This window comes from Rhododendron vialii, chromosome 8a, assembly GCF_030253575.1.
Source record: "Rhododendron vialii isolate Sample 1 chromosome 8a, ASM3025357v1".
NCBI classification, from domain to species: domain Eukaryota; kingdom Viridiplantae; phylum Streptophyta; class Magnoliopsida; order Ericales; family Ericaceae; genus Rhododendron; species Rhododendron vialii.
Window position 1 is genome coordinate 3,018,507 of NC_080564.1, and position 23,540 is coordinate 3,042,046.

General features: G+C 36.9%; 2 protein-coding genes across 2 annotated transcripts; one reads left to right on the forward strand and one right to left on the reverse strand.

Annotated features, from left to right (window-relative positions):
- Window positions 1-8,604: 8,604 nt before the first annotated feature.
- Window positions 8,605-13,408, forward strand: LOC131299076 (uncharacterized). The gene is made up of 7 exons (XM_058324636.1): window positions 8,605-8,839; window positions 8,975-9,107; window positions 11,133-11,236; window positions 11,315-11,486; window positions 11,894-12,034; window positions 12,109-12,197; window positions 12,611-13,408. Exons 1-7 carry the CDS (start codon window positions 8,748-8,750, stop codon window positions 13,212-13,214), a joined length of 1,335 nt encoding a protein of 444 aa, XP_058180619.1. The 5' UTR covers window positions 8,605-8,747; the 3' UTR covers window positions 13,215-13,408.
- A 713-nt stretch (window positions 13,409-14,121) lies between these two features.
- On the reverse strand, window positions 14,122-21,184 carry LOC131299087 (protein S-acyltransferase 10). The gene is made up of 11 exons (XM_058324648.1): window positions 20,846-21,184; window positions 20,611-20,725; window positions 19,233-19,307; window positions 19,066-19,137; window positions 18,733-18,870; window positions 18,090-18,123; window positions 17,692-17,801; window positions 16,751-16,837; window positions 16,563-16,646; window positions 14,836-14,901; window positions 14,122-14,536 (listed from the first exon to the last, which is right to left on the reverse strand). The coding sequence occupies exons 1-11, from the start codon at window positions 20,910-20,912 to the stop codon at window positions 14,359-14,361; spliced, it is 1,026 nt and encodes a 341-aa protein (XP_058180631.1). The 5' UTR covers window positions 20,913-21,184; the 3' UTR covers window positions 14,122-14,358.
- Window positions 21,185-23,540: the final 2,356 nt, after the last annotated feature.

Below are 23,540 nucleotides of genomic sequence, written 5' to 3' on the forward strand. Positions count from 1 at the left end.
TGCCACGTGGCCACACCCAAACAGTACATTCGGCCGTTTTAAAGTGTGTTGGATGATTCAGATTAAAATTTTCTCTCTCCTCTTTGTCTCTCCAAATCAGAGTCATTCAAAACCGAAATGAACGGCCCGGAAGTGCTGAGCGGGCACCACGTGGTACCCACCCGGCACTAAAAAAATTCACGTGATGTATCATATAGTTGGTGCCCGCTCGGCACTAAAAAAATTCACGTGATGTATCATGTAGATAGTAAGCCCCGTCTCGCTAATTAAAAAATAGTACTTATTTTGTGATACATTATGAAAGAATGACCTATCTTGTAAAATAAAAAATAAAAATTTAAAAAATAATGTAAAAACTAAGCGAAACAAGACCTAAATAAGATTAGCTTCGGAATGAATGCGGGTTGTCTCAAGTTGAGCACCCGACCGCACGGGTGCAATCCGACCATTTTCAACCCCTTTGGATCCATTTTGATGATTGAACTCAACGTTCTTTTGGTTCATTTCATCAACTAAATGTGTTAAGTTGATCGAATACCGAATATTTTCTGATTAGAGCATATTTTATCTTTGAAATATACTGAATTATAATCTATTTCTTTCAAGAGACAAATATACACCTCAACATAGCTCTTCACTAGGTTCTTTTACACGAGAGTTCTATAAGGTGATTGATGGAGTTCGATAATCGAAGTGGATCAAACTAGCGTCGGACAGGAGGACCAATCCGCTACGATTACACATATTTACATAGTTATACGTACGCGTAAACTGATCCGAACACTTGATTACTCCCTCCGTCTCTATTCTTTAGTCTTTTTTTGGGAGTAGGTGCCACTTTTCAATTGATTATATCTTACAATCTATAATTTTTTTTAGGAAATTTTGAAAATATCGTTTAAAAGATTCATTAAGATCTATCAAACAAGATCCATATTGTATATACCAATTAAAAATTATAATTAATTTTTTTGTCCGGTTGAAATAGGACAATGGACTAAATAATAGGGACGAATGAAGTATAAAATAATCACATATATTGACGGAGAACTTACTGTATAATAAAATAAAAATAAAAAACGCGAGAGCTTGTGTGACAGTGTCCCAATAAAACTCAATAACAATTTTTACTCATCACGAATCAACGCGTACGCGATGGTGGGATCGATAAAATTTTTTTTTTTTTTTGCAACATCTGTTAGGAGATACTCCAGCACTTAAAACGAGTATATAATGTTGAAGTTGCGTTTTTTTTTTCATTTTTTGCGTTTTTTTCATTTTTAATTTCGTGAATTGACCTCATGACCACCCAAAATCATTTGAAATCTACACCCCAAAATCATTTGAAATCTACACCAACCTTTCCCAAGGACAAGGAAAGATACATCTGTCACTTATTTAACATGTTTTCCTTCCCAAGATATGACAAATTACACAATTATTGTTACTAAGGCATGTTTGGGAGGTTAAAAATTAGTATGAATTCTGGGTTCTAGAACATAGGAGTAGTAGGTTTTTAGACAATGTTGTTATAATTTGTGAAAACATTTAAACGATGGGAATTGATTTTAACGCTCTCATTTTTACCATCTACACGACTGCACTCCTTATTTATTTTTAGTTAGTGTGAATTTTATAATTATTCTTTCATGTGCGAAAAGGTGAACTTATGAAAATGTAAGAAAGTAAATTCACATGAATAAAGGTAAAAAAAAAAAAAAGTGCGGATGGTAAAAAAAAGAGCGTGAAAATCACTACCCCGAATGATATGTGCAAAATAATTTGTTTTGGAAATTATTTGTGTTTGAAAACATAAAAAGGGTGAGTTTTCCAAGGAGGTAAATGGGCTTATTTTCCTTTGTATTTTGTGAAGGAGAAAATAAGTCCATTTAGACCCACGTAAGAAAACTCTATCCGAGAATTCAAAAAGCTTATGGTGTATTTGAGTCTACTTTTTGACTTTTCACTTTTAACTTTTCGGCTTTTTGGATTATGGTCAAAATATGTTTTAAGTTTCGTATGTATAGTTATTTCAAGATACCATTCATTTTTAATAAACGCATTTTTGGCAAAATAAAATAAAAAAACACGAGCCAAATATTCAGAATTCAAAAATAGACAATCCAGGTTGGAAAACTGCACCGCCGAAACACCCTCTGTTCAATGGTCGAGTTCAAGCTCGGAATCGAGACATCCATATGCAGAATTTCACTTGGTGTCAATTGTACATTGGAGATATAAAACTAAGTTATTGAGGGTTCCGGAATTAGTCGAGGTACATGCAAGCTGGCCCGAACATCTAGCATTAGAAAGAAAATATGTAAAAATCTTTTTTAAAAAATTAATTTTTTGGACATTTTCTTGAATATTCCGAAAAATATTCGTATAAAAGTGATAATTTTTTACTTTTTTGATTCGTTTTTGTTGAGATGAAAAAATAATACATTAAAGTTCGACGCAAAATTAACAAACGGAAGAAAAAATTTAAATGAGGACAAAACTAAAAGTTGTGGTGCACAAATTATTTGTAGGTGAAAACATCCCTAAATAAGGTTAGCTTCGGAATGGATGCGGGTTGTCTCAAGTTGGGCACCAAATCGCAACGGGTGAAGTCCGACCATTTTCGACCTTTTCAAATCTATTTTGATGATTGAACTCGTTCTTGTGGTACAATTCATCAACTAAATTTGTTGGTGTATAAAAATAAAATCACGTTCATCGTATACCGAATAATTTTTTATTGGAGCATTTTTATCTTTGAAAATAAGTTGAGAATACTGAATTATAACTTGAAAATCCATTTCTTTCCAGATAAATATACTCCTCAACATAGTTCTTCACTCTTTCACACAAGAGTTCTGTAAAGTGATTGAGTCGGAAAGGACCAATCCTCTACAATTACACATATTCACGTAGTTATATATGTGCGCGTAAACTGATCTGAACACGTAAATATAAATAGAATTACATAAATTGACGGAGAACTTACTATATAATAAATCGCGATCCTCATATAAGTGTATAAATAAAGTTGGAAAAGAACAAGAACCTATGCGACGGTGTCCCAACAAAACTCAATAATTTTTACTCCGACACGAATCAATGCGCCCGCGAACGCGATGGTGGGATCCATAAATACTAGTAATTTCCAACATCTGTTAAGTATAGGAGACAACACTTTGTGTGGTGTATAGTACAACTAATAATTTTGTGACAGGCAACGTGATGTTGAGGGGTCTTCAAACGGGATTAGGAGGGGCTGTAGTGCGGTCAGTCCTATTGTTCATCTCAACATGGAGACTTAGATTTAATCCGAACTTCAAGAAATTCGAGCCGTCTATTATTTGAATTAAAATTCGAACCGTCTATTACCGAGATGGACGGTCGAATCGGCCACATTACACGTGTGGTCCGTTTTTTTCATTTTTAATTTCGTGAATTGGCCTAACCACCCAAATCATTTGAAATCTACACCAACCTTTCCAACGGACACGGACAGATCATCTGTCACTTAAAAGATGTTTTTCTTCCAAAGATACGACAAATTACACAATCAATGTTACTAAGGCATGTTTGGGAGATATTTATGAAGGGTTTTGCTAGTTGCTGCCCAGTGGGCAGCACCTCGGTACAGGGTAATTCCCACAATTGTACAGCAAAGTCTACTTGTAAGTCTTTTACTCCGGTTCCTTTCTCCTTTTGTCAACTTTTATGACACTACTTTTCATATTTCTCTAAATGCAGAATTTAACCTTAGAGACTATGCGCAAACTTTGATAAGCACCCAGGCTACTTTTTGTTTACTTTTCTCTCTCCTATTTCTTTCACTTTTAAATTTTCGTACGGTGCTATGCACTCTAATTTTATTTTACGGTTTATTTTTTGTGGGATCTACTTCAGATCTTACAAAAATGATTTGAACTGTTTATTTTCTAAATTTTTTTAATGAATTTCTATAGAAAATGAACTCAATCAAATATCGAGAAGGATTTTTTTTTTTTTAAATTCATAGTGCAAAACTGGGGGTTTGCCCTATAAATTTTGAAAAGATTCTTATTGATATTTAATTGACCTGATTTTTTTACTGTACCCCAAAAAAAACATTTAAAGAAAAATGAATAGTTCATATCATTTTTAGGGGACCCGATGTGAGCCATAAAAAAAATATGTGCATGATCTATCAAGTAGAATCTATGGCAAAGACCTTTTGTCCATTTTTGCCTTGAAATCACAAGAACCACACCGAACATACCATAACAATTCTAGACTTGACACCTACGGTTTTTATATTATTTTAATTTTAATTTTTTATAGCAGACCACTCAATGTTTACACCATTGTTTCCAGCAACATTTTAAAAGCCTAAGCCGGATAATCAACTACAAAAAAAAAAAAAAAGCCTTAGCCGTAAAATCGAAGAGTACAAGTAGTTTGCTTTGCATAGATTTGTGCAAAGATTTTTTATGGGACCTACTTTTGTGTCTCATACAAATGATTCAATTCGTTTATTAATTTTAAAATAGTTTTTGAGGGACTCTGTAAAAAATCACCTCAATAGGATATATGTAAGTGTTTGATCCAATCTTACAACTTTCAATCAGAATTTTAATCCGAAATTCTGAATGAAAAGTTATAAAATTGGATCAAGCACTTACATGTAGTCTATCGAGCTGATTTTTTACAGGATTCTTTAAAAAATATTTTAAAATTAATGAACGAATCGGATCATTTGCGTGAGATCCAAAAATAGGTTTCGTAAAAAATCTGTGCAAAGGTATTTGTGTCAATACTCAATAGCACTCTAATTAAAGATCAACGGTTTGGAAACTAGTGAAAAATGGGAAAGTAAAAAAGGTAAAGAAAGGTGGAAAAAAGAGGGCTACTAATGTCTTTTTAAGCAAAACCTTTACATCATGTTCCACTGCCATTTTACTGTGTGTTGCAGATACACGTGTTAAAGCCATAACTCTTTAGGACCCATATCTAAGCTGCCCAGTGGGTGGTTTGTAGATATTGCCATTTATGAATTCTGGATTATAGATATAGGTTTGTAGACAATGTTTATCATTTGTGAACATGCTTAAATGATATGTGCAAAATAATATTTTTTTGGAAATTATTGTGTTCGAAAACATAATGAGGGTGAGTTTTCCTACGGGGCTATAAGTGGGCTTATTTCCCTTTGTATTGTTATGTGAAGGAAAATAAGTCCGTATAGATTATGTTGCGTAGGAAAACTCGGCCCGAGAATCCAAGAAGCTTATATATGTATAGTTATTTCGAGATACCATTCATTTTTAATATCGCATTTTTGGCAAAATAAAATCAAAAAACACGAGCCAAATATTCAGAATTCAAAAATGGACAATGCATGCAGGACGGATAATTGCACCGCCGAAGCACCCTCTAATTCAATGGTCGAGTTCAAGCTCGGAATCGAGACATCTATACGCAGAATTTCACTTGGTGTCAAATGTGAGATACGAGTATAAAACTAAGTTATTGAGATTTCCGAAATTATTTGAGGTACGTGCAAACTGGCCCGGATATTTGGTATTAGAAAGAAAATATGTATATTCAATGACCATTCGATATCCGAATGAGTTGATATTTTGAAAAACCATAACAGTAATATCTAAATAAATTATACTACCTCCGTCCCAAAATGTTTGTCTGGTCCGTAAAACGATGACTAAAAAATAATGCATTTTTTTAAAGAAAAATCTAAACTTTTTTCATAAATTAAAAGAACTCATCGATATCTAGTGAATAGTTAAAAAATAAATAAATTGTTCTTGTAAAAATTGTATTATTTTGACGTCATTGTTTTACGGACCGGACAAACGTTATGGGACGGGAGGAAGTACAGTTTCCTAAGTATTATTGGTATGGGACTCGGAGATGAATCTCGTGATGTGTTTACATTTGGTGCACTGGTGTGATGTGCCCATCGTTTGAGAAGTATAGGGCCCAAGGGTGATGATGTTTTCAAAAGAAAAAAACAACTTTGAGGGTGACTTTGCATGTGCACCTTAATAGAGTGTGGACCTCCAGCCGACACTTCGGAGACCGTGAACGTGGAGAAGTTTTTGGGTACCGGGCGGTACCACACCCGGTATTCGTATGCCATTCAGCAGTCAAAATATGTTTTGGACGGTCTGAATTTTAGAGAGAAAAAGAGGAGAGAGAGTGGTGGGGGTGAGGGAAGAGAGGAGGAATAAATCTGAATCGTTCAAAACAAATCTGGACGATTGGAATTGCCGATAGGTACCGTCGCATGGTACCCGCTCGGCACCTGAAAATTTCTCGTGAACGTTTTAAGTTTTTTTCCCCCTCTTTGAGGGTGACTTCTGCATGTGCACCTTACTTGTTTTCATAGTCCTTAACGAACCTGTGACTTGTGAGTAGTCTGATAATGGGATCCGATCTTCTGTATTCCGAAAATTTATGTTTCATTATGTTGAGAGATTTTTCGGCCGTTGATTTTGTATAATTTTTTTTTTTAAATTTAACGGCCAAAAAACTCCTCGCAAGCACTGGGGTTTCGGCACAAAGAATCTTGCCTTCTGATAATGGGACCTCAATCTAGCTGTTTGTTTGAAATTTGAATTGCATTAGGACAATTTTTTTAATTTGATTATCTGGCTTTGATGTCATGTCTCATTTTTCCTTTTTAGAAGTTGGGAGATCTTGCAATAATTAAGTTGATTTACACATCCACCTTTCTTTAGTTGAACTGGTAGCCCAACCAAACAAGCTTATTGCTTAAACTTTTGAAATTTGCTTACAACAATTTCTTAAACCCGAAAATGGAAAGAAAAATAAAATATTCAACCCGATTGTCCTAAACAATAAAGGTTATGTCCAACTCTCCTGTGGTCTTTATGAAAGGCATTGAGATATTATGGTTATGATCCAAACCGATCATTTTTCAAAAGAAATCTTTCAGAATATAAATTTGTTTTGTATACGAGAAAGCTCCTAACCAAATTACCTTAGCATAAAAAAAAAAGGCTTGAGATTGGGGTGGGGTGGCACCTACCCCACCCTGGCACCACCTACCTCCGCCCCCGAGCGACGCAACCAATGGTTAAATCTTTCATTTTATGATCCCTTCTTTGGTGATGCCACTATAAAGACTTAAAAGGAGTTGGCCTAGTGGTTAAAACTTGAAACTTATAAATTTACTCTTTCCCAATGTATTAGTTTTAAAAGGGGACTGATAATGCCACGAAGTGTTTTCTTAATGCCACGACTATTCATGTTGTTTGACAAAATTACCCATGAGCGATAATATCATAACCATTATCTTCTTTTTCCCCTCTTTCTCGCCGCTTTGCCCCCCTCCTCTTTCTCGCCGCTTTGTCCCCCTCTGTTTTCGCCGACCGTTGAGCCACCCACATCTCTCTCTCTCCAGAGGCCATTGGAAAAAGGGTGCATGTCGTTCTCTTTCATCTATTTCGCGACCAATCCGTTGTCTGGATTCTGGATCCAATGTTTTCATTTCATCACCAATGGTGATTGCAACACTGTAGTACCTGTCACTCAGTCTCCTGTACTTAATCTATATAGAAATCACAGGCTTAATTTGTAGAATAAAGACGATATGTCACAACTGGGTTGTGGCATTGTTGGTTTGATGTGATGTGATTCATGTAACTCTCGTCTTCATCCTCTCGAAAACGGAAAATCTGATTCAGTTTTAGAGAAAAAACAAAACATAAGTGTGTTATTTGCATTCAATACTGTCAATTTGTACCTATACAATGGGCTAAGCAGAGATCGCTGTCTAGAGAGAAAATGAGATGGAAGGAAAATGGACATGAAATGTTGGATGGAGGAGGTGGATCTCGTGGTGGGTCAAAATTTCGGGGATTGATGGTGGGTGTAATCGAAGCAAGAAAGCCGGAGAAGAGAGGGAGGAGATGGAGGTGGGTATGCCCTGTGTATGAGCGGCAAGGAATGAAGAGAGAGAGATGGCCATGGGTAAAATTGTAAGATCACTTCATTTGTCGTGGCATTAAAATAAAGGCTCGTGGCATTAACCACACCCGTTTTAAAATCACCTAAATTTTATTTATTCTAATGGGCCCAGTTTATACTGGACTTTGCCACGACTTTAATCAAACACTCCACTAGTAGATGATAGGATTGGGTCCATAGAAATTAATAGAGATGCATGTGAACTGACTCAGTCACCCTGAGACTTAACAAAACTCTTTAAGACTTAACCTAACTATTACCCGTCTAACTTCGAAAAAAAAATTAATTTTTTGTCATAAAATTTCAAAATGCTTCCATAAATTACAACGATAAATTTCTTCAATTTGTGAATGAAATTTTAAAGTCCTCGTTTTGCGGATTGTACTCTCTTCCGGTGACGGAGGCAGTATATGAAGCGGGCTTAATAATTCTATTGTTGGGCCCTTTATGACCTAAAACTCAACATCTAGGCCCAAACATATCATCAAAGCCCAAATTAAAATCTCCTTCTCGATCCATGTGCCAGAGTGTAGGTTGACAAGGTCCGAGGACTACCTTTTTGCCTTCCACGTGTCCAAGTCACTTAACGGCTCTTTCCCCCACTCCCCCTTCTTCATCAGGTCGGTGCCTCCACTCCACTCCCCCTTAATTGTCTCGCTTTCATTCTCTCTCTCTCTCTCTCTCTCTCTCTCTCTACAGCGGACCGTTACGCATGACATAAAACCCTTTTCTCTCTCCCACTCTGGAATCCATTGGGGAAAGACATGACTGCTGCAAGTGTAGCCAGTGGGCACTGGAAGAAAGCAATGAAGATGGGTCTCTCTCTCTTCCGCAGCGGCTTCAACTCCTCCAAATGGTTCTCTCCCTCTCTCTCTCTCATTTCTTTGTTGATTTCATGGAAAACCCTAGTCAATTCGCGTTGTGTTTGTGGGTTGATATTTAAGGGAGGGAGTAACTTTGTGTTGAGAATAATGAAATGAAATGAAAACAGCAAGACGATGACGAAGATGGCGGTGGCGAGGATAAAGCTGCTGAGGAACAAGAGAGAGGCGGTGGTCAAGCAGATGAGGCGCGACATCGCTTTGCTTCTTCAGTCTGGTCAAGACGCCACTGCTCGCATTCGGGTATTTCTTTTTATTTTAGGAGTAGTCGATTTTAGTGTTTACTCCTATTTCCCCCCATTTACCTCACATTTTCCCTTTAATTTCCTGTTCTCTTTCGATCTAATTTCCCCGTTCTATAACTGTTGTAATGGACATTGGATCACTTAATCAAAATCGATAAACACCCTAAGCGGGTTGGTCTCGTGGTCAAGGCCAGGGACTAGGGTTTGCTCCCTCCCAAAGTCTCAGATTCAAAACCTCTAAGGTGTTATCAACTCCTTTAGCGTTAGTCCAAAGCTCTGGCTTTAATTGGGACCCCCACAAGTGAGCAGTGGGATTGGTCACCCATGATTAGTCAGGGTGTGCGAAAGCTGGCTTGGATACCTGAGTTATAATTTGAGAGAGAGAGAGAGAGAGAGAGAGCATATAATCGATATTTCATGAACATGGTTTTTGATGGGGTCAATGTTCTTGACGAAGTTCTAAAAAGTGAAACTGAAGTGAACAGTTCGATCGTCGAGATGGGCTCGAGAAGGGCTCACGTTGGGCTTCCAATCCTACCCATGGAGTGGAGAGGATTTGCATCCCTTGAACTTGGTTTTGGGTGCCAATTGACATGGAAAACACATCATGTGGAGTATTCTTCACCTGTTCATGTAAACTCTTTTTTTCCCTGTTCCTCGCATTTGCCTCTAAATTTCTTGCTGTAGTTCGATCTAATTTTCGAAGTTTAGAACTGATGATCTATATGGAAGTATTCCCAAATTGGTTTAGGTAATTGCCATTGTGAGAACTGCATACTGTATTACCTTTCCCTAATTCCATGTCTACTGTTTTCGAGCTTAAGTTCTGTGTCTTTGCGATGGAATCATGTGATGTATTTTCTTCTCTTCCACTGTTATCTCATCCTCATTTTGGGCCATCAGAATTTTCTGTTTGCATTAACTTGAATTTGGTAGAAGATGTAATGGCTTAACAGGGTCACTTGGCCCAATGGTTTTGTTTCTGCACGCCTGCACTTAGGTGCAATGAGCTTGTGGGTTCAACTTCTATGGGGAAGAAGTTGAGACCTTGTTTATGGGTGTGGGTAACATTTATGGTAGTAAGAGTCTTCTAACTTGTTACCAAAAAAAATATAAATATATATTGTGGCCTTTCTCCATCGTTGAAAGTAATCACTCTCTGTTCTAGGATTTGTACGATCAGAGGATATGGATCTCAATAGTTGCGCACAAAATACTATTGTTTTACAGATTTAAAGTCACTTCACTTATTTTCTTTAGTGTGAAGGCAAGTAAACCACACTGGGTTTCGGGCTGGTGGTCTTTAAACCATTTGGTGCCTAGAATAGAAGATGATCGATGAATGACGTTGCGTGCAGAGAGTGCCACTCTGCACAGAAAATGTTCTTTTGAGGGAATTTTTTTTTGTATAAAATCGGTAACAGAACAGTTCAAAAGTAGCTCAACCAACCTAGATGCCGTGAATATTTCTTAGATTCCATTTGATATTGAAAGTTGTTTGAACGGATTGCTTACCATAAAGCCTTTGGCTTACCATAAGGTTGATTAATTTCAGTTCCACCTCATCATATCTTATGATAAACGATGCTTTATGAGAAATTTATATGGTCGATAATATGTGTTGTGTAAGCAGGCTTACCCCAGGTTAATGACAGTAGTATGGAATGTTAGGTAACAGTAACACTAGTGGGTGGTGGTGATGAAAAATAAGGATGCTTCTTGATTAAACTACCACTGCAGTGTAAAGGTTTGTTCCATCCATGTGGGTATGTTGACCCCTTTTCATGTATGCATAATTGCGCATACTTATTGAAGGTGTTGCTTCCTTTTTTGGAGGTTTGTCTCAACATTCCCGGCTTTGAGGCTATGTAAATAAAACTGAAATTGACTTAATCAGTTGCGGGGAAAACGTACATAGGACTAAATTATGCTTATGTTTGTAGTTTGAACAAGAATTATATCAGTGTAGCAGCCAATTGTTGACAAATAGTCTCCCTCTGATGACGTCATTGCGCTCTTGTAGGTTGAGCATGTGATAAGAGAACAAAATGTTATGGCTGCAAACGAGGTCCTTGAGCTATTCTGTGAACTAATCGTGGCGAGACTTACCATTATTGCAAAGCAAAGGTAAGAGAAGACATGATTCCCTTGCCAAAATTTGATGCTTACAAACTACAAAGACTGATTGGTGCCCAATGTATTCAGGCAATGCCCAGAAGATCTGAAAGAAGGGATAGCGAGCCTAATATTTGCAGCCCCACGGTGCTCAGATATTCCGGAACTTTTGTCGATTCGGGACATATTTGAGAAGAAATATGGAAAAGATTTTGTGTCTGCGGCTACCGATCTACGACCCAACGCTGGTGTAAATCGAATGGTAAGCACGTCTCACTATTGAAATTTGGAACCATGGCTGTGATGACAAACAATTCCTAATTTACAAATCAGCAGTAGTACTTTTTAATCACTGATCTTTTTCAATAAAGAGTATATGAACTTCCACTATGCATCAAGTGATATAATTGAATTCCATCCCAATTACACTGTCCATTTATGTTGAAAACTTTGTATCAAGAACTATGAGATCTTTTGATTGGTGGGAATTCATGAAAATATGACCCAATCAAAAGGCTACGAATGCCACAAAGAGACGAACAAATTGGGACAGCAGCAGAAGGATTTTTTTACCTTAGTTATTTTAGTCAGTAGTGATATGGATGTAGATTTATGCTCCTACTTGAGTTGGTAAAAGATTCAAATAAAGTGCTTGCCTTTTCTTAACAGCTTATTGAGAAGTTGTCTGTTAGAACCCCTAGTGGTCAAGTAAAACTCAAGGTCATGAAGGAAATAGCCAAGGAACACCAGATTGAGTGGGATACGACGGAGTCTGAGATTGAGCTTCTGAAGCCTCTGGAGGAACTCATAGTCTGTTGTTCTCTCTCTCTCTCTCTCTCATCAGCTTGTTTTTCCACTTACTAATCTGTGGTTTTGTTGATCAGGAAGGACCGAATAATTTTGTGAGTGCCACCAGCCTACCCATCAAGCCTTTACCAAGGCAATCTTCTGAGCCAAAGAATCAAACCACCAGGTAATTTTGTTTGTCCATTTTTTGGCAGTCGTGTCCTTTCAGTGGTTTTCCAATATTTAACTACCAATCAAAAGATCTAATTAGTTCCAGTAGACAAGGTATTCAAAATCATCTTAAAATATGGGAGGTTTTTTAAAATATCCTGATATTGAAAACAGACGAACAAGTTGGAATTGGGGGAGTACTTTACTTTAGATTTTTTTAGAGTGCTAAAAGTAGTTTGGCATTTTAAGTTCCTCTCAGCCTTTTTTTGACCTAGAGGGTTTCTATGAAATCGTGTATTCGTTGTACCACATTCTTTCTTTCTTTTGTCCTTACCAGATATTCAGGTAACACGGAAAGGGACACTAGAGGATTTCTATGAAATCGTGTATTCGTTGTACCACATTCTTTCTTTCTTTTGTCCTTACCAGATATTCAGGTAACATGGAAAGGGACACTATGGATTTTGAAGACACTGCATCAGCTGCTGAAGCAGCTGCTGAGGCAGCTAAGAAAGCAATTGCTGCAGCAGAAGCCGCAGCCTATCTGGCCCAAAAAGACCAGAATCAGGTCTCTGAAAAATCTGGGTATTGGAGTAACAACACAAGTGGTTACAACAATCGTAAGCCCATATATGGGACTCTTTCTGGAAATGGTCCTCCAATTAACTCCCAGCATATGGGTGATAATTCTGAAGTCCCAGACCATGCGTATGAGTCACATAGTTTTGGAAATTCTCATTATTCGAGCAATGAAGAAGACATTGTACCCCCTAACGTTGGTTCAAGAATGGTTAATAGGAGACACAGCATCCCATCTGCACATTCTAATATAAAGTTTGATGAATCAGACTGTGATGAAGAAGAGATTGACATGGAAGAACCTACCGATGGTGGTAATTTTCCACCATGCCGCCCTGCTCCTCAAGTACCTCATGTTAAACAGGATCCAGTTCCTCGAACTCATCCGAATTTGCCAGATTATGATGCACTTTCTGCGCGTTTTGAAGCTCTCAAGCATCGCAAGTCGACTTAAAGATGATTAGGTTGATTTTTGCATTTTTTGTCTCAGCCTTTGTACTTCGTATAGGTATTACATTTGTCTATTCAATCATACTGATCCTAAATAACTTGGGTTGCGAAAGTTTGTTTTGGTGTACTGTGATTGACAGGAAACTGTTTTGTCGATTTGATCTTTATGGGTAATGAAATATACGGGGTTTATACGGAGGATGGGGAAGTGCTACAATACACCCCCTTATTTGAGTGTGTACCATATGCACCCTCGTTAAAACACACTAAAATGTTATAATTCCCAAAATGTTATGAATGTATTACTCAAAAGTTACGAATCATATGATGAAAAGTTACGAATTTTTAGTATAAAAGTTACGATACGAAATAAAATGTTATGAATGATCGGTTCTACAAGTAATTTTTTTATAAGGTGGCACAATATGAACCACACAATAGGTGCATATGGTACACACCTTAAAAGGGTGTGTATTGAAGACTTTCCCATACGGATGTAGTGTTTAGCTGCTTCTTTGATCATCTCTTCATTTTGCAGCTCTGCAGTTGGACCGCAAATAGGTCTTTGCATTCAACAGTCCCAATTCAATTTTAAAAGGACTCTTCCTGGAAAAAGTCTTTTTAAAACTTGGACAATTAAAGACACTAAAATTTGAACTATTAAAAAACACTTTTGGATGGCTAATATCACACGAACGCCTACAGTCCAACACAAGACTGTAGGAAAGCTAGATTCTTTGCAATTAATCAGTGGAGATGGATATTTGTATTAGATTGTTGAAAACTAATTCATTACTTTCATATTGTACGCACCTTTGAGCAAAAATTGAATTTAGAAGATATGATATTGAAACTTGTTTGTGAAAGAACAAATAACACATAGCCAAATAGAGGGAGCTTGCAAAAAAATATTTGTCGAACCTTTGGTGTCATTAGGATTAATCAATAGTTCACAACTGTCATGGTTGAACGTTTCTGAACAAGGCAATACAAAGTAAAATTGGTGTGGGAAATTTTCCAACACACATTTTGGATACCCATCTACTCAGAGTCAACAGAACAAACAAATCGATTCTACACGAGGATCACCATATACTATGCTGGTGAAAATTTTCTAATGTCGATGGACGAAACAATGAGCAAAACTATCAGCAACAGCAGCGACAACATAAAACATCGATGCATGTGTAAGGTTTTGCTTTTTCTTCAAGCTCTTGAGCTGTTGGAAGCGGTTCTAGCTTGTATAAGCCGCTCCAATCACAGCAAAAGTTGGACAGATTTCTGCATGTTCCTTTACTGAATGGATACACTCTTTCAGGAATTCCCCTGCAGATCAATGAAAGTGTTCAAATAAGCTGCTGCTTCTATCACAGCCAAACTGGTGTATAAACCCCTACAAGCATTCCAGTAACTTTTCTTTTTTGCTTATAACTCAGTAGATAGGACAAGTTCTACAGTTTCTTCAGCCGATGAAGCTTTTTTTTACTGAAAGTACTTCAAATTGGCTTATTTCGTTAACCATCTGTACACATTGTGGCTTTATTTTCACAGTCTCCATCTCCTTGCCCTTTCACCACATATCATCCAATTTCAAGAAACAATAAAAGAACATATGAAAGACTAACCTTAGATATGAGATGCGCCGTCGTCTTACAAGTTCATATGTTGTTTGGTTCGTTAGGACAAGATAGCTGTCACATATGGAGGGGGAAAAGGTGTTAAGACTAGGAAACGAAAATGGTTCCGTCAAGGTTTGAGGCTGCTAGATGAAGGAAATAACAGCAAACAAAAACCCATGAAGAAACAAGTTAAACAACACAAAGTTACGCCACTTTTTCATCAAACTCTCCATAATCTATCATTCAACCAAAAATCTCAAGCTTAACAATCAATCAGCCAAAAATGATACCATTCCCCAAGATATTTCAGCCCTTATTAGAATAAGATACACATGCATATCCACATTACCGTATCCACTGTAGCGGAAAGTTTAAAAACAATACTATATTTGGAAGAAAAATAAACCATAGATTGCACAGAGAGTTCATCTCCATGAAGATTGAAGACTAAAATCAAGCAGGGAAAATTTGGGGATGGGGTGGTTCAAAAGCAAAAAACAAACAAGCTTCCTACTATATCAGTCAGAGAAAGCAATAATTTGCATCGTAACCTCAGATTTCATCTGTGAACAACAAGATCCATAAATCACAAGCCATCATTCCTCAACTCAATCTCTTCTTTAGCCGAGGTCCTTCTATTTTAGTCAAACCATCAAACTCAAAAGTCAAAACCAATTGGCTACGAGCAAAGAGGTTGCCCAGGCTCATATACTAGTTTGGCAGGTAGTATTTGACCAATATAGAACAAGCTCCTAACAATCTGCCATGCAAGTGACCGTCAACTTGCCCATGGAGGTAAATAATAGATCCAGAACATAGGAATCACAATGAAACAAAGTGTACTTATGGCACAAATAAAAGAGAATCAGAAATCTTGCCCAAAAGTCTTTGAAAACCTGCCTTTGATACCATCTTAAAGCATCCAAAAGGACCAAAACAATACCACTTGGCAATGAGTTGAGAGCCCACGCAAGCTCGTATACTAGTTTTGGAGGTGATACTAAACAATGAGGCCCAAACTATAATAATCTCCTCCCTTGTGAATGGGCTGCCCTTATTCAGTTATTTGTCTTTAGAGTCTTTGCCCATCTTCAATTTCTACCTTTATTACACGCACTTGTGAATGTTAGGAAACGAGATCAAAAAAGATTCTAAAATCCCATTTTTCCTCCTAACACATCTGAACTTGCATTTGGTGTCCTCCTCTGATGTACTAGTTCCGAGATGGTTCAAATCTGCAAGTGTCTTAGTATCTCAAGTCATCAAAACTTGGCAACACAAACATGAATATCATTCTAGCATAACCCTGTATTTCATATATCATTGACATTTAGTAAACATGACAAGTACATCGCCAAGACAGAATGCAAGTTACACCAGTTAAGGTGCCGTTCCGCTTTCTTTTTAAACCTTCTTTTTCAAAAAGAAGGTAATTTCAAGCTCAAATATAATGAAAATGAAAAATATTTTTTTAATTTTTTTTGCACCATTTAAAAGATCTCAATGAGATCTATCAAACAAGATCCATATTGCTAGGAAAATTATTTGCGTAAACACATGATTTTTGAGCTTGAAATTACCTTCTTTTTCTAAAACTTCTTTTTTTACAAAACTGGAACACCCCCTAGTCACATGGCTACAACGATGTAACCAAACTCTGCTAATAGGTCTGAACCAATGAATGATGCTGGGAAGAACAAAGGTTACCTCCTCAAAGTAATGATTATACTTACCTATGGAAAAGGAGGAGGAGGACCAGAAAGATAAGGGAAATAGATAATGTCACTAATAGCGCGATCATGATTACATCTATCCACCTGAAACCCATTACAGAATCATAACTTAGATTCAGTTGAAAAGAACACAAGAACAAAATTCTAAAAGCTATATAAAGGATGTCTGGACATGGGGAGATGCCTACCATGCCTTCGATATATTGATCTTTAGGTATGTAATGTACAACATACAGGTCCAAAGGCACAATGCTGTTTCCTCACAAATGTACCACCTGGTATATCAATTTGTAAAAAGGCAAAAAAATGAAAAGGACTTAGTATTTATGAGAATGAAATCACGGGTCACAACTCGGATACTTACACAAAATATCTGAACCATAACTAAGGATTCAGATATGACTTCATCGACACACACCCACCAACGACCTGCTTCCCATAGACATGCTAACGTGACACCACATATGCTAACCACACCCTGAAACTACTGTCTCAACCTCTTAGACCTGGTCCCAACCACCACCAGAGAGACAGAGAAGGGGAAAGAAAATCTCAAATGAACTACCGAATCATTGCTGCTTCCATTATTCGATATTAAATTCAAATATTATAGGAGTAAGTAATTCTTTGGATTTTTGAACTCTATTAAGCAGACATATTCATCTCCCGAAAGCGTGCAGATGTATATGTTTGACCAAATGTTCCAAAAAGAGAACCCCCACCAACATAACCAAAAACAAATACAAAGTGCATACTTCCTCAACCCAACTAGAACTTTGCCATTAAATGACTACTGATAAGTTGTCCACCCCATTGCAGATATTGAATAAGCAGATTACCATCACACAATCACAATTGTTGCCGTAAAAGCTCTAATAAAAAAATAAGCAAACAAAATCTGTTAGTCAAATTACCAGTTTAAAATAAACAGAGAGTAATCTTCTTTCCTTTCTCTGACCTAAAAATAGGGTTAGGTTTTTGTGGGAACCAGAGGTTCAAGTAAGGTGACCACATAGCGCCAAGACTGTCCTATGGTCCTACTACAGCAGTGGCAAAAGAGACTAAACATGAAAAGCAATGAACACAAACAATTAATGACATGCTAAAGGCTAAAAACAATTTCACTTACCAAAATCGACAGTGGTTAGCCTGGCCTATGCATGTCCCAAGCCACAAACAATGGTGATCAAACTGAAGAACGCATTTGTCACAATCATTACAATGCTTCGCTCTTGGGGGCTGCAAGATTGCCAAATGCCAAGATAAGAAATAACTATTAGTTACACAAACTTTCCTAAAAGCTTCAACGAAACCTGTAAATGAGCACCCATATGTATACTCAAGACGTTAAGTAATTTTATGAAGCTAACATGAAACTATACTTCTGTGTAAGGCAATTTCTAGAGAACTATCACATCAAACCAAACTAAGTCTTGTGTCCTATTCAAAAATCAAATTGCTGACGAGATAAGTGGCGAATTCAGGAGTGGCATATAAAAGAAAGCTAAAAACTTGAGAAAATTTTACCTGCACAACGTTACAGTAAGTGCAAGTATAAGATCTGCAAAAACAAAGAGGAAGAAGAATTCAGTCATCAATACCTTTTTAATAACATATCTTGTCATGTCAGCTCATTCATTGACAAAACTATAAACATGCACTTTATGCCACAGAAATTGAGTACTACGCTGTGAGACGAGATTTAACAACACAATGAACCTAAGGGCATTTGAACTGAAAAGAAAAAGATAAGCCAGATTTTTTTTGTGATTAGATAAACCAGAACTATTGCAACTAACCCAATACAAGTTGGAATATCTCACTAGTTTTACTTGCAATGTACTTTCATACCCACAACCCACTCAAATTTCCCAGCACACGTCCATATCTCTTTCCCTGCATATTGAGATTCATCCTTCACCTACATTAACTTATAAAGTCCCCTCTATTTCGCACAGATACTCATCACCCCCACCCCTCTCAAACCAATAGAAGCTATGAAGCACCAATGTTTACGTATCCGTGTCAGCCAAGTATGGACACAGGCAACCAAATAAAGTTTATGAGTACTTGTGAATAAAGGAAACAATAGCGATTACAAGCATGCTTTAATATGCAAGATGTTTTGCTCTGCTCAATCCAATCAAAAGCGTAAAATTATTTGTTTTACCTAACAGATGATCCAGGAGGGTACATCTCCATTACCAGCTTTGTCCATGATGTTGCATTACTCCCTAGAAGATTTCTTCCCACTTGGTTGCCTTCCACAGTAACAACAAAGCTGCCATTTTTGCTTGAAGCAGGTTGTCTTCACTTGACCATTATAAAATTAAATGAGTGATACCATATCAAACATGAATTTCAAACTATGAAAGCTGCTAGAATACTCATATATACCAAGAAAGGACAAAACTAATGTACTTTGGACAGACTTTTCTCTCTCTTTCCTGAGTCTTTCTTTGTAGAAATCATAAACCAAATACAAATCAAAACTAGTGCTTACTTTGATGTCATTGTTGCCTTTCTGAATAAGGCATCTCTCTCATTAGCAACCTTCATTGCATCAAGTACGTAGCTAACAATATGGGAAGAACAAAGCAATCATGTTACACAGCTAAAGGCGTAATTGGCATATGCTGCAAGGTTATTTTGTAAATCATTGACGTTTACCCAGGAGAAGAACAAGCGGTCAAGAAGTATTGAGCCAGTGTAGCGACAAACAACAGCAAATATAAGGCTGTGTACCTGACAGAGAGGAGGGGGAAACAACAATAAGCAATAACGCCAATGCAAACCAGTCTTCAAGTTAGCCAGAAACAATTTTAAAAAAAAACAAGACATCTGTAAATAACTAACAATCCTTTTCGTAACTTTTTATCATATCGCTACTTCCTTGAAGATGTTCAGACTCATATTGGCCCATATGACTCTCGTATAATATGAGGATCTTTGGTGTAGTATGTACTCCAGTGCTTTTGATGCAAGAAACAACAATAACAGTACAAATGTAATTCTCAATCACTGGGGAATGGGCAAGGGAGGACTAGAGACAATCCTAAGCTTTAGCAATATATACAAAAAGTAACTACTCAGAAAATTTCAACACTAAAATAGGGGCCCCCTTACACCTCCAAAAATCAAGGAACTCAAGGGATGTTATGCCGTGAGAAATAAAAGAAAAATAAATAAATAAAATTAGCCAAAAGTTTGTATGATACTGTCAGCTGCATTCAGAAGATTATAAATCAAACTTTTGTCTATAACTTTACATGAGCTGAATTTCGTTAGTCACTGTCCAAGTAAAACATCAAGCTCTAGTTCAAGACTACTACCATTGTTTCATCATCAACGTAATGTATGATACTACAATATATGTACTTGTTCCTTCAGCATGCAAGTGGAACTCTTTCCCTACGTGCAAGAAGCCACAAACTGAAACTAAGCACTAGTGTTTCATCGTTCCTTAGTAGCCCGAGGTTGACAACATTTGGTCATTTCCCCACACCATATATGTTCCCCTTCAATTAACCAATTCATTCTAGCTGCTGCCATAGACAACCACAAGAAATGCTACTTCAGTACTTCACTACCCTAAATCTTTAATGAGTTCTTCATAGTTTCCATTTTAACCTTCCATAATAGTACCTGAACTCATTTACTCTCCATTATATACATACTGTGCATATCCACAAACAACCGATTAGTCAATTCATTGTTATAAAATGTGTGTTTAAGTAGCACTCCATGCCTTGAATGGTAAAACCAAGCTCAGTAAACACGACAAAACCCAATCTCGGAATTATCGCAGTTCTATGCTTTATTGCACTTACCATAAAATTGATCACAAAAACGGCAAATGCATGCCGCAGCCTTATGGCAATGGATAATGCGTAAAATATATTGACATCCAAGAAAAGTGCCGTGTATTGATATCCGTGTGAATTAAAATTCTAAATTGTTTGACATTATGCCGCCTAGTGGGCAGCCGTTAGCAAGACCCTACAAAAGTACATACGATACAAAATTAACTAGGTCTATTATACCATACCATGGTTGCCGCCTGGTTCTGTCAATCAAATCCCCATCGAAAAGGAAGAGAAGGCCGACGTAGATCAGATGCAACGCCACCAGAGCCGCTCTCAAACAAAGCGCAGATCTCCGAGCTAAATCCAAAACCCCCAAATTGCAACATATCAACATACGAGTACGAAATTCTTACAAATTCTCCAATTGCGAGAAGTTGGGAAAAAGGAGAAGAGGAATGAAGGAGGTGAATTACGTACCGGGATCGGAGAGGCAGGGGAAGAAGTGGAAGCAACGTTCGGAAGCGTAGTCCCATAGGCCCCCCATAGTCAGTGACACGCCAACATCAAACAGGGAAACAGTTGCATCACGCGATTAAGGGGGGAAATGGGATTACCTGAAGGAAAGTGGAAAGAGATGAATTTCTTCTCCCTCCTTTTGTTGCGGAACGGGGAAACGCAGGAGGAGAAGGGGTGGAGAAGCCGGGAAAGAGCTACCAGTGTGTGCGGAGAGAGAGAGAGAGAGAGAGGAGCGCGGCGGAGTCGTGTTGGATCGAGGAAGGGAGAGGCAGACGGTGGGACCAGGTGGGCCAGACCAGAGAGTTGGTTTCGAGTCTTTCGACACGCGGGTGGTTTTGAGTAAAATGGGACGGGATCGGGTGCGGGCAGCCCCATCCTGGTACTGTTTACTCGGAAATCAAATTCGTTAGATAATTTGTTGAAGATTAGAGCATTTACAGTGAAATAAGCAAATGTGAATAATCAAAACATGACATATCAGATTTTGATTATGCATTTAGAGGTTTCTAAATTTAACAATATAAAATTTCACATTGATTATTTTTTGCCCATAATCAAACCAATGGATGCTCCAAACTTTTTCCCTTCATTTCACTCATATTTTTTGAAAAAACAGTTTTTGAAGGAAAAAAAAAAACAGTTTATGTTAAAAATAGTTGTATAAAAAAAAATTGGAAAAAAAAACAGTTTTTTGAATCAAAAAACAGTTTTTCAAAAAACCCACTCTGTTCACTTAAAAACTGTTTTGAAATTTCAAAAACCATTCACCAAAACACAAGTTTTTTAAAAACAATTGTGTAGAAGAATTTTGAAATTTCAAGAACAATTTTTTAAAAACACACACGTTATAAACAGAAAAAAATCTGAAAATATAATTTTTAAAATTATTTTTTGAAAACATTGTTGAGAGAGAGAAAGAAAAGGGAAGAGAGAGAATGTTTTTGTGTAATGACGGTATACTTGTTTGAGAGAAAAAAATTTTAATTATTGGGAAAATGTTGATAATTTTGATTATGCAAAAGCCAAAATTTGATGAGCTGCTAAGATGTTGCTAAGTTTGGTTATTCCAATGTGAGCACTTTTTTGGGCAAATATTAATAACCTTAACAACATTTTGGTTTTGATTATTCCACTGTTGATGCTCTTAGATATATACATACCTCAATTAATCTGAACCCCTAAGATTAACCACCACCGGATAAATCTCTCGTAGCCTCAAAGTTTTTTCTCGGCAATAACAGTCGAACTTACGAGTCCTATATTATAAGCCAATCGTGACAGTCATGTTCCTACTCGATTAATCCTTTGAAAGTATAGCAAATTTTTTTCCTGCTTAAACGAATTTCAAACATAATTAACGGTGTCGAATCAAACTAAATTTTTACTACTTGAATAATTATACACTAGATGTACTGAGAGGTAAAGTTTTAATGAGTGAAATGAAAGAGAAGTGAACCCAAAGAAGGTGATCCAATTTTGGATGAGCTGCTTCCTTCTGAAAATGACAATTACTTAAAAGGGATTATATTGTCGTTATATAAGTTGATCCCAAGTATATAAATACTTAAATAGAGGGGTGGTTCTGGGAATAACTAATGAGACATCTAAAAAAATACCTTATAGTTTCCGATCAAATTTTAATGATCAGAACGTGATTTTAAAGATATCTACGAGAAATTAGAGAAAAAAAAAACCCCGGAAAGGACTTGATCTGAGCAGTTTTTAGCTTAGATTTGATGAACAGTTTAATTAAAAACTTCTCGAAACAAGTACTTTCCGGTCATATTTTTTACTAATTTCTCACGAGCACCCTTAAAATCACATTCTGCACACATTGAATGGTTTGGATCATAAAAATTTGATCGGAAACTATGAAATTAAAATTTAGAATATTTTTTTAAGTGTTTAATTGGTTGTCTGCGGAATCGCCCCGCTTAAATACTAGTTTGGTGGTGTATATGGGCACTCATAACCTCAACCAAATTGGTTCAAGTTTTTGTCGGGCGAAAATAATTTTAAGAGTCTACAAATATAACAGTACATATAGGAGTTAATTTGCCCGTCATGCTAACGTGACAATGCATGATTTGCAATCTAGTAGATTAAGTAGTATATTCACTATATTGTAATCACCGATCATGCATGCACTGCCACATCATGCATATTGTACAAATTATTACGCATGTTATTAGTATTACGTTAGTAGACCTTCCCTTAATTTAATCTTGCTCTGCAGCTGTCACTAAGGCAATCAGTCTAGTTGACCTCTCTTGGGAGTGACCATGGAGGAACCCACCCGCATTGAAATTTTTGAATTTGAGCCATTGCTGACCCATCGGGGAAGACCCAAACCACATCGCAGCACTATAACTCCACCGAAATACAAGTGAACATGAGGCCCCCTACAACCCAACCATATGGTGCTAAGGCCCCGTTTCAGAACACTTTCTTAAAAAATAAGTACTTATTTCATATTTTTAAATTCAAAAATAATGTAAATGAAAAATAATTTTTAAATTTTTTTTGCACCGTATAAAAGATTTCAATGAGATCTATCAAACTAGATCCATATTAACAGAAAATTATTTGCGTAAACACATTATTTTTGAGCTTGAAATTGCCTTCTTAAAAAATAAGGACTTATATTGAGTTCCGG

Bases quoted from the DNA above. Each gene is read 5' to 3' on its own strand.
- LOC131299076 (XM_058324636.1), top strand. From the start codon at position 8,748: ATGACTGCTGCAAGTGTAGCCAGTGGGCACTGGAAGAAAGCAATGAAG. The intron at 9,108-11,132 runs GTATTTCTTTTT...GCGCTCTTGTAG, and splicing joins ACGCCACTGCTCGCATTCGG to GTTGAGCATGTGATAAGAGA. The intron at 12,198-12,610 runs GTAATTTTGTTT...TGTCCTTACCAG, and splicing joins CCAAAGAATCAAACCACCAG to ATATTCAGGTAACATGGAAA.
- LOC131299087 (XM_058324648.1), bottom strand. From the start codon at position 20,912: ATGGGGGGCCTATGGGACTACGCTTCCGAACGTTGCTTCCACTTCTTC. The intron at 18,124-18,732 runs GTAAAACAAATA...TTGTTTTTGCAG, and splicing joins CCTCCTGGATCATCTGTTAG to ATCTTATACTTGCACTTACT. The intron at 17,802-18,089 runs GTAAAATTTTCT...GCAATCTTGCAG, and splicing joins CTTACTGTAACGTTGTGCAG to CCCCCAAGAGCGAAGCATTG.